The sequence below is a fragment of the Echinops telfairi genome, unplaced genomic scaffold, assembly GCF_000313985.2.
Source record: "Echinops telfairi isolate 266 unplaced genomic scaffold, ASM31398v2 ScPeMD7_4;HRSCAF=17, whole genome shotgun sequence".
Lineage (NCBI taxonomy): Eukaryota > Metazoa > Chordata > Mammalia > Afrosoricida > Tenrecidae > Echinops > Echinops telfairi.
This window is the reverse complement of record NW_022103900.1, coordinates 42,099,792-42,116,163: the sequence shown is the minus strand read 5'-3', so window position 1 is coordinate 42,116,163 and position 16,372 is coordinate 42,099,792. Positions and strand designations below refer to the sequence as shown.

Below are 16,372 nucleotides of genomic sequence, written 5' to 3'. Positions count from 1 at the left end.
AATTATATGAAGAACTAAATTCCCCTCCTCCTGTTTGTTTCTTTGTTTTTCTTTTTCCTTCATAGCTTAAAGGGAGCTGACGCTGGAAATGGGATCAGAGTGTTTGTGCCTGATATCGGGATGTTCTTTGCCAGTCTGACCATCTGGCTCATCTGCAGAAACATTGTTCAGAAACCAGTGTCAGAAGACGAAGCACAGTATAACCTGGAATATGAAAGTGAAGAATTGGTAAATCTGCTACATGCAATTCTTTGATTTCTGAGAACCTTGGCCCTTAAGAAGTGGCACTGTAACAGTAATAGCTAAGTATACCCAGCACTTTATGATTGGTAGAGCTGGAAGTAAATGCCAGTAGTTATGATGCCCAGCAGCCTCACAAAGCATTTAAGGGAGACAGCACTTACACCAGTAACAAGAAAGAAAGGACTTTAGGAAATTGAATACAGTCTTCTCTTTACTATCCCAAACTGGCATCTAAACCTGTGTTTCTCAAAGTGGGCAATACTATACCCCAACAGATACCTACACTTTATCCTGGATTATGGGCAATAATACAAAAGTTTTTGATTGTCAGAGAGGCACTGAGTAATTTTTCTTCTCTCAAATGAATTGGAGAACCTATGATACAATCTTATATTAAATGGTTAATATGTTAAAGCTTTATTATTGTTGTTATATTGATCTGGATAACTTTCTATTATTATGGGCTATTAAATCAATTTCAGCTTATGAATCCCACATGTGACAGAACAGACTTCACCCCATAGGGTTTCTAAACCCTGTAATCTCTATGGAAGTAGATCATCAGATCTTTCTATTGTAGAACTGCTTGGTGTATTCAAATAGTTGTCCTTTTCTTTAGAAGCTCAGCACTTAACTATTATGCCACCAGAATTCCTTCTATATACCTTAGTCATTGCATAGTATTTAGAATATAAGTACCACCTGGTAGTTTGTAGAGAAAATAATAATAATCTCACCTTGAAATAAGTAACCTTCAGGTCTATGCTTTTACCCTTTAGAAGTATAGTTATGTTAACTCAGCATATCCTGTTTACTTTATTTTCAAGAAACCCAGACAAGATGTGTGGATAGATAGATAATAGATAAAGTAAAAGAATTCAGAGAAGTTAGCAATAATGAGTAATTTATCTGGTTTTAGCAAGAAGATAAGTTTTCAGGAATGAATGTAGGGACAGTGCCAGATTTCTTTCCTCAGTATGTAGCAATATCATACAGCTCATTTTCCCGTCTGCTATACAATACCCTGTGTTTCTAGAACTACATGAATTATACTCATTGTTATCAAGTTGCTTCCGACTCATGCAACCCTCTAATGTATCCAAGCTCGTGATCTCCAGAGGAGCAGGCTGCTACACCTTCCTCTGTCAGAGCACCTGACCATTGAGCCACCACGACCCCTTTGATATGAGTTTAGGTAACATTAATTTTAAACGCCATTGATCTGATCATTGAAAAGTGAAGTTTACAACAACAACAACAAAAAATTTAAAAAGAAATGAAAAGTGAAATTTATATAGGAAAAGCATTACAAAATATTTGATTTGGAAATTTGACACAAGATACTTTAAATTTACAAATGTTTTCATTCATAAGCTATGGCAAGAAATTGAACTTGTGAAACTGAAGTTAATTGAAATAATTTTTGTTTCAAACCATTTATTAGGACGTAATCCAGACATCACACTGTCATATTGAACAGTGTTGTGAATCACTGCCACCATCATTTTCAAAACTTTTTTTTTCCTTCTTGTTCGCTTTGGGGTCAGCCTCCCATTGCACCCCCCACTGCCCCTGCTTTACCCCCCAGGAACCCTTATTCTAGTTATTGTCTCTATACATCTGCCCAACCTGGGTTTCATATGCAGAAAAAAACAAAGAAAAATTGACACTTATATACGTGTAAGAAAGAGCTTTATATCAAGAAGTAATTATATACTGAGAAAGCATCCCAACCCAGTCCAACTCTATTAGTCCATAAGTCCCTCTTCAAACTCACAGTCACGAGCAATGATGCAGAATGCCCGAATACCACAGTTTGGTGGGTGCAGAGATGTGTGGATCCAATGGGGTGGACACATCCAGGTCCCTCGCAGCAACCATGGTCAGCCAGCAGGAAAGTGAAGGCAGAGAAAGAAGGGGAGGTTCTCAGGGCTCTCCTTAATGAGAAAGCTACACCTCCTTATGAAAAAGCTACACCATCAGGCTGTGACCTGATTGACAGGCTAAAAGCCACCCCTACCCTTCAAGTTCACATGAAACTATGTAACTGACAGTGTCCTTCCATGTGGGTTGAGTTGATGTCTCACGGAGATTACTTCTTTGAAAACAAGACTTTAATACCCCAGGTGCTGTTCATTGTTATAGCCAGGCACCATCTAATTTCTTCCCCACACTTTGCTGTAGTAGCACCCATATATCTTCCATTTTTCCTTCATGCAGGTGTGTATCAAGCAAGGCCATATCTGAAGAATTAATTGTTATTAGATTAGAGCTAGGATTAGGTGAGAGCTCAAAATCCATTCCTAAATCTATGTTTTCTACCTGACTCCTGTTCACCTTAAAGTCATCTTTATTATTTTATGGTATCTCCCTGAAGCATAAGGTTCTTCTGATTATAGTGTCTCTGATTTAGCCCATGGTAATGTATTTAAAATACAGTTGAGAAAGGAGATTAAACAAGGTTAGGCCAACTACAAATCTCATTACATGGATTATTCTTTTGTACAGATTAAGTCCTTAAATTATTGGATACTGTGTACACAAACAATGGGAATCAGTGACCAGGCAAAATTTACAATAATACACACTAGCAATGTTAGATGCAGGGAGGCCAGAATAATACATATCTTAATAAAACAAGTAGAGCATTGAAGTGATAAGTAAATGTTAGTCTGCCTACAAACCGTTCAATACTCTTGGTATAGCTGTCCTCTTCTTCTTCACATACCATGTAGTTTCAGCCTTCTTTTCTCAGGTTACAGGTGTGTTTGAAGTAGAGCCCAGTTCACTTAGTGGAGTTTCTATATCACATCTCTCTAGCATGGCTTTTGGAGTATGTTAGGCACATTGAAGATCCAAGGTTAACTGAAATAATTTTAATTGAAATGTCAACCATGAAAGCATTAAGTGATGAAAATTGTCAATTAGCGCAAATAACTCTGTTGTGTTTCACAAAGGGATAATAAACTGGCAGGAATCCCCCCCCCAAAAAAAATAAACAAAAAACAACACACTGCCATTGAACGGATTCTGACTCATAGGACCCCTGTAAGGCAGAATACAACTGCCCTTGTCGTTTGAGACTGTAATTTTTTATGGAAGTAGAAAGCATTGTCTTTCTCCTGAGGAGTGGCAGGTGTTTTAGAATTGCTGACCTGCAGACGTGGCTTAGGTACAATAAAAATCTCTTGGTTTTAAGTTCAGGGTTATGGTTTCATAGAACATCCCATCTCATCGGCCTAATCATGTGACCAGTGTTTCTATTCTACCTCCTACTTTGTGGAATACTGCCTGGTGTCTTAGAAGTGTGGCCATTCAGAGTGCAACGGTTGGTCTCTCTTCACCTGGAGTAGCAGAAAAGAAGAGTCGGAAGGACTGCACTAGCACCCAGCCCAGTACCTAGAGTCAGAAAGGTGCACGCTTCCCCTGATGCGCTTCACCCCATTGGTGGCCAGAAATGTGGTCAGCCCCACTTCTACTCCACCAGCAGCCAGAGAAGCCTGCAGTACACACACCTGACTTTGTCTAAGGTTGAAGGTGCTCCCGCGTGGAGCAGGTGCTAGGATGGCACAACCCCAACCTTTGAGGCATGTGTTCTCCACCCCTGTGGGCCAGCCCAAAGAACAGTACAAGACCACGTGAGCTTTCCACAGCTGCCCTCTGGTAATGCAGGAAATCCTTCTGTGACTAGATGCCATACATCCAACAGAGGGGATTTTTTTAATGGATGTAGGTGCTCTGTCCCTATTTGTCATCCAGGCTGGCAGAAACTTCTGGAAACAGGAATTCTGCCCCTCGTGATCTCCCAGGCTAACAAAATACACCAACTTCTCCCGGGCGCCCTGCTCTAGAGTCCTCTCCCTTTCCTTCTTTTGCCCACCCTGGCCACTTTTTTTTCTCGCTTTCTTTTACTTATTTTTTTCTCTTTTCATTTGCCCTTTACTCCTTTATCTTTTATTCTTTAGCATGTATTTATTTACTATTTATTTTTCTACTCTTTACTTTCTCCTCTTCACTAGTTCACATGTACATATTTGTCTCTTTTCTTCCCTTGGTCCATCTTTCCTTTTTCTTTGCTATTTTTATTTCTAGTTCTTGTCGGTTATTCTTTTTACATGTTCTTTATAATTTTATATTGTTATTACTTTATTCCTTTTGCTAATCTTTTCTTAGTCCTGTCTGGTACAGAGGCACTTTGGCCACACTGCCCATTTGCACGCTCACCTCCAAGCACATTGAACCCGAAGTGAAAGCCACACATCCTGTACCACTTGCTCAAGGATAGCTATGTGACAGCCCACACAAGCCCACCCAACCCTGCACCATCTTCACAGTTGTTCTAGTGCTTGAGCCCACTGTTGCAGCCACTGTATCAATCCGCCTGATTGAGAGTTTTCCTCTCTTTCATTGCCCTTCTACTTGGACACACATGATGACGTTCTCCAGGGACTGGTCTCTCTTGACCGTGTTCCAGCATGTTCTAAGTACATGAGATAACGTCTCTCCATCCTGGCCTGTAAGGAACATTCTGGCTGTACTTCTTTCAAGACAGCTTGTTCCCCTTTTTGGCAATCAATGATACAGTTAATATTCTTCACCAGTACCATAATTCAAAACAGTGATTCTCCTTTGGTCTTCCTTATTCACTACCCAACTTTCACAGGTATATGTGGTGATTGAAAATATCATGGCTTTGGTCAGGTGCAATTTAGTCCTCAATGTAACATCCTTCCTTTTACCTGTACTCTAGACTCATGCAGCAGATTTACGCAATGCAATGCATCTTTTTAATCTTTGACTGCTGCTTCCATCAGTATTGAGTGTGGATTCAAGCAAGACAAAATACTTAGCCACTTGAATTTTGGGGGGTATAGTTGTGAGGACTGGGTCTTCTTTACATTGAGTTATAATTCATACTGACGGCTGTAATCCTTGACCTTCATCAGCACGTGCTTCAAGTCCTCCTCACTTTCATCAAGCAAGGTTGTGTCATCTGCATATTGCAGGTTGTTAATAAGCTTTCCTCTAGTCCTCATGCCTCAATTTTTATACAAACCAGCTTCTCTGATTATTTGCCCAGCTTACAGATTGTGCAAGGATGGTGAGAGGATACAATCCTTACAAACACCTTTCCTGACTGAAAGCATGCAGTGTTCCCTTGTTCTGTTCACACAACTGCCTCTTGATCCATGTACAAGTTCCGACAGAGCACAATAAAGGTTTCTGGAGTTCCCATTCTTCTCAAGGATACCCCCTGTTTGTTATGATCCAAAGTTGAATGCCTTTGCAATAAAAAAGCACAATAAAAATAAATGGAGCACAAGTAAACATCTTTCTGATATCCTCTGCTTTCAGCCAAGATCCATATGACATCAGCAATGATATCCTTTGTTCCATGTCCTCTTCTGAATCTAGCCCGAACCTCTGGGAGTTCCTTGTCTATGTATTGCTGCAAATGTTGTTGGAAGATCATCATCACATTTTACTTGCATGTGATATCAATGATTTCATTCTGTCGTTTGAGCATTCTGTTGGGTCATCTTTGTTGGAATGGGTACAAGTATGGATCTCTTCCAGTCAGTTGGCTAAGTAGCTGTCTTCCAAATTTCCTGGCATCAATGAGAAAGTGCTCCCAGTGCTTAGCTGGTTGAAATATTTCAGTGGGTATTCGATCCATTCCTGGAGCCTTGTTTTTAATAATGTTTTCAGAGCATCTTGAACTTCTCTCTCCGGCACCGTTGGTTCTTGCTCGTACGCTGCCTCCTGAAATGGTTGAATGTCAACCAGACCTTTTTGTCCAGTGACTGTGCATTCTTTCCATCTCCTGTGACGTTTCCTGCATCGTTCAGTATTTTGCCCATAGAACATTTCAGTATGGCCACTCAAGGCTTCAACTTTTTCGTGAGCTCTTTCCATTTAATACAGGCTGAACATGTTCTTCCTTTTTGGTATTCTAACTCTGGGTCTTTGCACATTCCCTTAGAATGTTCTATTGTTTTCTTGAGATGTCATTTGAAATTTTCTATTAAGCTTACTGAAATCATCATTTCTTCTATTTGCCTTACCTGCTCTACAATTAAGAGCAAGTTTCAAAGTCTACCGACATCCACTTTGATCTTATATTTATTCCCTGTCTTTTTAATGACCTTTTGTTTTCTTCATGAATAGTAGTCTTGATGTTCTTCCACAGCTATTCGGGTTTTCTGTCATCAGTGTTCAATGTAGCAAATATGCTCTTGAAATGTTCTTGAAATTCAGGTGGGATAGACTCCAAGTCATATTTTGGCTCTTATGGATTTGTTTTCATTTTCAAACATCGTCAACCCGAACTTACATGTGAGCAATTGGTGGTCTGTTTCGCAATCAGCCCCAGCATTGTTTAAACTGATAATATTGAGTTTCTCCATTATCTCTTTCAACAGATGTAGTCAATTTGACTTCTGTGTATGTATTTCACTTCGAGAAGTACATGTGTTACTGTGTTTTGTGTTGTTGAAAAAGGATATTTACTATGAAAAAGTGTTTGGTCTTACAAAATTCTATAATACGATCTCCAGATGTTTCTCTCACCAAGACCCTATTTTTTTTAATAAGACCCTATTTTCCAACTACTGTTCCTTCTTCTTTGTTTTCAACTTTTGCATTCCAGTTGTCAATAATTAATTTATCTTGATTGCATGTTTGATCAGTTTCTAGCTGAAGATGGTGGTAGAATTCTTTAATTTTTTCATCACTAGCTTTCATAGTTGATGCATAAATTTGAATGATGCTTACAACGATTGGATTTCCTTGACGGCAGATGGCTATGTTGCTGTCACAGACAGTACTGTACTTCAATATCCTTTTTGACGGTGGATGCAAAGCCATTCCTCCTGATGTGTCGTTCGCAGCATAGTAAGCCATAGTCTGGAAGCACTGTTGGAAACTTGGGTTCACTTTGGGTGACCCTGCTGGCACTTGAAACACCAGCACCATAGTTTCCGGCATCACAGCAGCGCACATGCCACCGCAGTGCTACAAACTGACAGACCACTGGGGAGCATACTCATATCTTCCATCAAATCCATCAGACTAGACGAGGTGTATGGCTACGTGCAGCCAAGCGAGCAAACAGAAGTACACTGCCCCACTTGCTCTGACATGTACGCACAAAATAAAGGCGGGTGGGGGGCAACCAAAATGCACCAATATAAAATTACCAATTAAGTAAAAATACAGCAATGCTACCATGTCTCAGAGACAATAGTAACATCAGTTACGGCAGTTGGATACTTTTATGTCAACTTGAAGATGTATGAAAGTGTGGGGATGGAGTCAAGCCTGTCAAGCAAGCCTGATGTTGTCTTCTTAGGGGTGTGACCTTCTATAAAGAAGGCCTGGGGAACCTCGCCCTCTCTCTGCCACTGACCTTGACAGTTGGCAGAGCCCTACCAGGTTTCCACTAACCTTGGATCCAAATGACTCTGCCCCCACCAGCCTGTAACCTTCCTGCATTCTGCATCATTGCATGTGGCTATGTGAGCCTGAAGAGGTATTTATGGGCTCATATGCAATTTCTGGATTGTATTTTGACTGGTCTGGGATGCTTTCTTGAATTTAACTACTTCTTGATGTAAAGCTCTTTTTTATACATATATATAAGCATCACTGGATCTGTTTTCCTAGTCAACCCAGCCTAACACATCAGTTAGTTAACATGGAGAAACAAGATAAGGTGATTCAAACAAGTAACCACACTGCAGAGCCAGAAAATCTTTCTGGAACTAAATGACATTATACCTACCAGATAAGGAATTCAAAAGAATGGTGTATCAGTGCCTCTAATTTAGTTTCAGAGAAGTACTGAGGAACGTGCAGGAAACAGTAAAGGAAAATACAGTAAGCGATCGATATAATTTCAGCAAAACATCACAAAAACAAACTAATGAAAAAGCAGAAATCATGAAATATAGCAAATAGGAACACAGGAAATGAGCATGAAGATTCAGCTATGGATAACACATTGAAGGGTAGAGGAGAGTTTATTTAAAGGGAGATCAAATTAGCTAGGTTGGAGATAAATCTCACAATGCTAATCTGTTATAAGGGTAATCAGAAAAAATAATTTTTAAAAAGCATAGTGGTGGGAGCACCATCAAAAGAAATAAAGTACATGTGGTCCAGACTCTAGTAAAAGAAGAGAAAAATGCACAGATAATTTTGTCAAAGATTTCTTGAAACAAGATTCCCTTATTATGATGAAAGATGTGAAGAAATCCATGTATGAAGCTAAACAAACCACAAATAAAGTAGACTCTGAAATTAATCACCTATACAAATCATTAACAAACTTTCCACAACCAAAGGAACACTAGAAACACAAACATTTAACTCTACAAAGGAGAGCCAGTCAAATTGGCTATGATGTCTTGGCATAAACCATGATAGCAAGAAGGCAAGGAGATGACATACAGAAAACTCTGAAAGAAAAACAAAAAGCAGACCAAGAACTTTATGTCAAGAAAATTCACCTGAAATATAATTTTAGGAGATTTCCACATAAATGGAAATGAGGGAATTTATGAAAATCTGACCAAACTTAGAAGAAAAACTTCAGACAAGGAATCAACAGTCATAAACAGTGACTTTAGATTAACTCACATGAGACATCACTCTAAAACAAACTAGATATGGAAGTACTGAAAGGAAAATAAACCTACAAAACTAAAACATGAAACCAGAGATATCAGTTTGGAAATGTGGACAACTCCAAAGCAAAATAAGGGAGTCCATGGTGTAGTTACAGAACTTGAAAGGGAGAGGAAGTCAAGTTGATTTCAAGATAGACTAGACTATTGTAAACTTGAGAAAGCATTGATAAACTATCATCTAAGAGAAATTTATTATTATAATCAAAATTTAAAAGAAGATAATATTTAGTAAATATTAAAATATCAGCACTGAATGAAATTATGTTTCATTTTTAAAAATGAACTCAATACAGGTAATTATATGGAAGAAAGGAACCAGCCACACTAAAAAATAACTAAAAAAACCCCAGAAAAATAGCAACAACAACTTCATACCTATCTATAATTATACTGAATGTAAATTGATTAAATGCATCGGTTAAGAAATGAAGAGTAAAGTAACAGAATAAATATAAAAACAGGGTTCATCAAAATAGGCAAAGAAATAAAAGAATATATCAAGCAAACGGAATTTTTTTTTTTTTTAATATGGAACGCTTCACGAATTTGCGTGTCATCCTTGCTCAGGGGCCATGCTAATCTTCTCTGTATCATTCCAATTTTAGTATATGTGCTGCCGAAGCGAGCACGCAAATGGAAATTAAGAGAGCAACATTGGCAATATTAATTTCTGATAAAATAGACTTTAAAGTCAAACCCAGCATAAGAGAGAAGGACGTTATATAATAAATGGATCAATGGAAGAAAATAAATATTCATGCTCTGTGTAAAAGATCCCCCAAATAAATAAGTAACACAAAAGCAAAATTAAAAACAAAAATAGGCAACTCTACAATACATGTAGAAAACTTTAATGTACCATTTTGGAGAAGAATAAAACAACTAGAAATATACAAAATGAAGAGAAACTACACCGAACCATCAACCAGGACTTCTTAGACCTGGTGAGACTGACGTGGGGGCCCTGTCGGGCCTCTACGACACCACCTGTGAAGAGGAAGAGGGTCACGTCAACATCAGCCCCAAACTGGTTTCCGTGAGGCAGAGGTCAGACCTGCCTCTACCTTCCAACTTCCTTTACCAATTCTGACACCAATGGTCCCACCCACCACATGTTACTTTTTTGTTGGGTTTTTGCTTTGCCCCCCCGGCTTCCCGGCCATTTTTCGGATTTTTGGGCTTTCTTGGGGAACTTACCGGTTTTTTTTTCAGATCAGAAATACTCTTAATACTGTTAGTCTGGTCAAGAGCACCTTTCCTCAGCCATGGTGGCAAGCATTCCTCTTTCTTCTGCTTTCTTTTTTTATTTATTAACAGATTTATTGACATATAATTTGTGTATCATACAATTCAACATTTAAGTATATTACAGATTATTGTGTATCCACCACCCCAATCCATTTTAGAACATTTTCTTCATTCTTGTAACCATTATCATTAACTGTCCATTTTCCCCAACCTCCCTTGTTATAACCCTAAGAAACTATCAAGTAATAAAGAAAAGAAAAGAAACAAAATGATAGCAGCTACAACAGAATAAAACACACAATAGCCTCAATCCAAAAGATAGCAGAATATAATAAAAACTAGCACAAATTTTAAATGGTTTAAAAAGAAAAACAAATGGTAAGATGTTAATTTTTACGCTTAACTATACAGTAATCCCCATTCTAATGCACTCTGTCTGGGGACAAGATTGTTTATATTTTTGGTGCATGGACCTTGGAAATTCAATGGAGACTTAATTCATTTGAGGGCTCTGAAAATGGCTTTGGGGATTTCATAGTCATCCATAGCCTTCTGCAAAACAGGTACTCAGAATGTAAGCTCTGTTACCATCTCCCCCTCTGATCTTGGATTTTATTTTTTATAATTCTTGGATCATACTGGTTGGTGTGGTTCTTTGGTGCAGACTGAGCTGACACCTCATTTGGGTGGTTTCTTGTCTGAAGATAAGCCTTTTAGATTCCAGATGCTAGTCTTTCAGATAGCCACGCAGCACCTGGTTTCTTCACCACACTTTGCATAGCACCCCATATCTTGGGGGATCACTTCATTGAACAAAACCATGTCATAAGAACTGATTATTTTTTAGATTAGGGCTCTGATTATGTGCAATCTCAAAAGCCATTCACATATCTATGGTTTATTTATGCCTCTGATATACTTTAGAGACAGCATTATCATTTTATAGGAGAATATTATAAAGAATCCCCAAGGGGCATATGATAATCTTAGAAATAATGTCATCAATTTAGCCAATGATATAGAATTTAAAAGACTGCTAAGTAAAGGAACTATACATGTGTAGGACAGATTTTTAGACTAAAATATACAGATTACACAGATTAAAAACTTAAATAAATGACATTATACAACCAATGAGGGTTGGAGATGGTACACAACTTGCAATAACACTCAAACACAAATACAGACTTGCCTGCTATACTAACATATGTCATAAAGACGCAAAGAGCATGAAAATAGCAAATAGAGAGCCAACTTTCATTCTTGGGCACCCTCAAAGCCAGAAATCCAAATAAAGTCCCAATAACCTCCAAATCCATAACCTTGGGATATCACTCATCTGTGCAAGGTACGGAAATAGCAAAAAATATGGTCATCTTAAATTGCCAATTATCAGGCATGCTCAAAGAAAGAGATTTGAACCAAAGTCTAACAATTTCTGAATTCACAACCTTAGAAATCTTCTGCTTCAAAAAGAAAGAAAGAAATCTGCTTCTTCTCACCAATTTGAAATATAAAAAGACCCCAGAAAGACAAATCGCCACTGAAGAAGAATACAGTAAGAAGCCTCTCACTCCGATTCTCAAAGCCTAGTATACGACTAGAGTAGACACACTGTCTGGAGCTGGTAAAATGACAGACCACGAGAACAATGGAATAGAATTGAGGCCCAGAAGCAAACCCATCCATCCATTGACAACTGACCTATAAGAAAAGGCTTGAACTCACCAAACTGGGGGTTGTCTCTTTAAAAATGGTAATGAAAAACTAGATATCCATTTGTTGAAAAATTAAACAAGATTCATATCAGACACCATCTACAAAAATGAACTAGAGATGGACCAAAATCTAAACATACTTACTATTAGGATGTTGATAAGTAGTTGAATACAAAATCAATGATCTACAATGAAAAACTTCCCCTAATTCCCAATTAAAAATTGTTTTGAAAAAATCCAAATGCAAAATTTAAAACTACACAGATCAGTAAATAAAGATTATGGGTAAACACTTGGGAGGTATGCAGTTTTTAAAACAGAGAACAATTAATTAAATATCAAAAGGGCAGCATTTGCCCAAGAATAATTTAGTGGGGACAAAGGGTTGGGAAATAAATACTCACTGCCCTCAAGTCAATTCCAACTCAGAGTGACCCATCGGACAGGGTAGATATGCCTCTGGTTTCCTGAGGGAGTAGAGAGCCGCATCTTTTTCTGGGGAGCAGCTGATGGTTTCAAACTGCTGACCTTGAGATTAGCAACCCAATGTGTAACCACTATGCCACCAAGGCTCCTCTTAGGAAGTAAGGGGACATGGAAGTGGGAAAGACAGTATTGAAGTGGAATAAGTGGTGTTACATTGTGGGAATTGAACAAAATACATATGAATTGTTCAGAGGAAAACTCATTTGTTCTATAAACTGTCACCAACAATGCTTTGTTCTGTTTTCACCATTGCTGTGGGTAAAATGTATATTATCATAGTCCCTGCCAATATTGTGTTATTTTTATGGCTGATATTAAAAGATAATTATAATTTAAGTAATTATAATTAAATAGAAACTATTCAAATATTGGGGTCCTGAAAAAGGATAAAAGTTTGACAGGAAGTGTAAATTGTAATACATGTTTTTATATTTTCATCTTTAAGTATTTACTACTTTAATAGTAATTTTGCATAAATAATCTTGTAAGGTCCAAGTTGGGTGAAAGCAAACTCAAGTAAACTCATTAATTGAAGAATGTTAAGCTTAAAAAAAAAAAAAAGGAATGCTAAGCTTAGGATTTTTAATTGCTAGAAGTTAGAAAAAAGTATTACTTGAAAATTGAGTGTACTTTAAACTCATACTTGGAAACTATTACATAGTGGCTGAACAATCGTCTATTAGTTGAGAAAATTGTCTATTTCTTCCTCAAAAGTGGAGATAATAATGTTAATAACACATCAAATAATTGTACTACTGAGGTGTCTATTAAAAACCACCTAGCATGGTGCCTGTTTAATTTAAATGCTCAATAAAATGCCCTGTGTTGCCCTCAGAAGGTTCTTTTATGATGGGAGAAGTCATTGAGCAATTTCAAATTCAGGTTCCTCTTAGAATTATAGAAACTTAAGTTGGACTTATGTTGAAGCATAAATGTGAAGCCAACCTGTTCAATGAAAGAATTTCTTTCTTGTCATTCTTATCGAACAAGAGAGACTAAACCACAACTCTTAAAAGAAGTTTTATTGGCATATCATTCACATAGCATACACTCTAATCAGGAAATCATATTAGGAAGAGCTGTACAACTGTCACCACAATCAGTTTCAGATTTCCTCTTGTACTCATTGTTGTTAGTGGGCCATTTCCCCCCATCCTCCCATGCTATGCCCTGAGGCAGTTATTAATCCAGTTATCATCTTTATCCTGGATATCTTATGCTGAAAATCATACAAAACACAAATAGGAAGCAACAGACCATCATGACGAGACAAAACATAGAAAAACTTCAGTCAGAGAGAAAGTAGACAACATTAAAAACTGAAATAACTTCAAAAGGGATACCAAATGCTAAGGCATTCCATTTTAGCCTAAGGACATCCCCCATAATAATGTCATGATGCTCTCTGATAGCAAGGCTGCTCATATCCCTGGACTATGTTCAAAGGGCTGTATTCACTAGAAGACCCTGTAAGTGGATTTGGGGCTTCTATTGTCATTCATAGCCTATGCCACCAAGGACAGACACCCTTCTGCCAGAAGACTGTGCTGATCAATGTGAGCCAATGAATGTAGTAACTCTACAAGCTCTTCTTTTCTTTCTTTTCTTCTTTCTTTCTTTCTTTCTTTCTTTCTTTCTTTCTTTCTTTCTTTCTTTCTTTCTCTTTCTTTCTTTCTTCCCTTCCCTCCCCTCTCCTTTCTTTTCCTCCTAGCCTTCCTTCCTTCCTTCCTTCCTTCACTCACTCACTCACTCACTCAATTTTCAGAGAGAAGATGATGGTATCTCTTCAAACTGTACATATTATTAGCTCTCAGCCACTTACTGCCGACACATCAATGCTGACTCATAGAGACACCCCACCCACCCCACCCCCGTGGGTTTCCAAGCCTGTAACTGTTTACAGGATGCGAAAGCCTAGTCTTTCTCTGGCAGAGCTCCTGGTGGTTTTGAACTGCCCACCCTGTGGATTACAGCCCAACATTTAGGCACTACACCACCAGGACTTCTTATACTTATTATTAAAAAAACAATTATTTAAAAATAACAAAAAACCTATAGAGTTACGGGCTATTTATTTAAGGCTTGGAAAACATTAAAGTGTGATCAATTCTCAAATTGTTTTAGCCAAATTTAGATACTGACTTTCCGTTTTTTATCCACCAAGTGGCTCAGGAAGAACAAGGTGGCAGTGACTCTTCAGAACTGAATGTACAAATGTGAAAAGCAGGTCCACATCATCGTCTGTCACTGTATCAGTCAAAGACAGAGACCAGGTTGATTTAAGGACCTCTAAGTTTACTTTTGCAAGTGCTGGATAAAGGAACCGTGCATTTTGCTACTGCCTCCAAACTGCTTCAAATTCCAGTGAAAGGGAGCAAGTTAGATGTGCCAAACAGTGTAACAAAAGAAGCAGGTTTTCACAGCATGTAATCGACATCTCTGTAGGGGGCTATCAGACCACCAATTTACATCTACTTTTCTCCAAGGTTGCTAGACCACCACCATCCCCTGAGGGGGCTTGCTCCATGGCTGATCTAAATGACCTTAGAAAGTCCTTAAGGTTTAGGATTACCAGTAAATTTAAAATGAATTCTTAGGGCAGGGGAAGAGACTGTTACATTTTGAGTCTTTTACAAATGAAGCTTAAATTTTGTATATTTCTAGCACGTTTATTAAAGGCAGGCTAACTCATACCCTCTATCACAAAGCAATATTTCATATATGTGAGCAAAATGAACCTGAGTCTGAAAAGAAGATGCGGCTAATCTGTGTGTAAGCGAGAAAAATTAGTTTCCTTTTGGAGGCTCCAAAATGTTTCCTGCTGCTTATAAATCTTGCAATTTGAGTTCTGGAATGTTTGGATTTTAGGGATACTTTGAAAGAATAGTGTTTGTTGGCATTGTTTCTCCTTCCATTTATCTAGTGGAGAAATGGCGAGAGGAATCCCCTGGTGTCTGGAAGAGTTGAGCTCCCTTTTACAGTCCAGCATTGTTTTAATAAGGTAGTAGCTAACCCCTGGAACCGACCTTCTCTCTGACAGTCCTTCACCTTTCTGCTACCTGAAGATGAGGCTCAAGCTGTCTGCTGTAAAGGTGGTCACAATTACAGACCCTTAAGGCCGGTCTTGAGAGACCTTCTATCTAATGTGTGACCCTTGGCTACCCTTTTGTGTCTTGCAGAGCAGACCCCCTTAAGGAAGCTGTGCTTCCTCAAGTGCCAAAGAAGGTTCTCTTCCACTGACACACTTACGGACTGGTTCATTTGTCACTGTGAGCGTGACCAGACTACCTTCCAAAGTCAATTCTCTGTAGCTGATCTGGTGTGTTCTACTCAGGACACTTACCATAATCCGTAATTATTCTCCCTGCTGCTTGTTTAATGGTGCATGATCTATTCCCTTGCTGGACTGTTAGCCCCATATAAGACAGGGTCCTATCTATCTTGTTCGTTATTGCAGCTCAGAATGGGGCAAACTAATTTACTATTTGACTCATACATTCCCTGGGTTAATTATTTAGGCATTCCCTAATATGGATGCTTGCACAAAGCAATGCAGATTATAAAGCCAAAACATCAAAGCACTGGAGGAAGACAATAACAAAAGTTGGGGGCATGGATTAGCTATAGAAACATGTGCCCCTCATGCCGTCATCTGGCAAGGTAACCCAGGTGCAGAGCTGTGGACCCAACTGGCCCTGCTAACCCTGCCTTTAGAGTGGGGGACATTCTGAGTTCATGGTGTGGTATTTTTCTTTTACTCCTGGGATCTCATATCCTGACTTTGCAAATAGTTTTCTATCAATAGGAGTCCTTGGTTGGTACAAATGGTTAGCATGCGTAGCTACTAACCACAGAAAGTCTTGGCAGCTAGCGTCCACCTGAGTGTGTACCTCGGAAGAGAAGCCCGAAGATCTGCTGGGGAATCAGCCTTGGAAAGCCCCTTGGAGCATAGATGGGAAGTTACTGTGGGTTGGAGTCGAATTCTTG

The 16,372-nt window shown here is 38.6% G+C and overlaps 1 protein-coding gene and 1 non-coding gene across 2 annotated transcripts in view; one reads left to right on the top strand and one right to left on the bottom strand.

Moving 5' to 3' along the window:
* Positions 1-16,372, top strand: part of PIEZO2 (piezo type mechanosensitive ion channel component 2) — a 600,576-nt gene that overhangs the window by 330,271 nt on the left and 253,933 nt on the right. Inside the window, exon 5 of the mRNA XM_045298343.1 lies at positions 66-228. Coding sequence (XP_045154278.1) covers positions 66-228 — 163 coding nt within the window. The remainder of the gene's footprint in view (positions 1-65; positions 229-16,372) is intronic.
* LOC115873061 lies at positions 9,456-9,562 on the bottom strand. Its single transcript, XR_004048208.1, has one exon. It is a non-coding gene; the product is annotated as a U6 spliceosomal RNA (small nuclear RNA).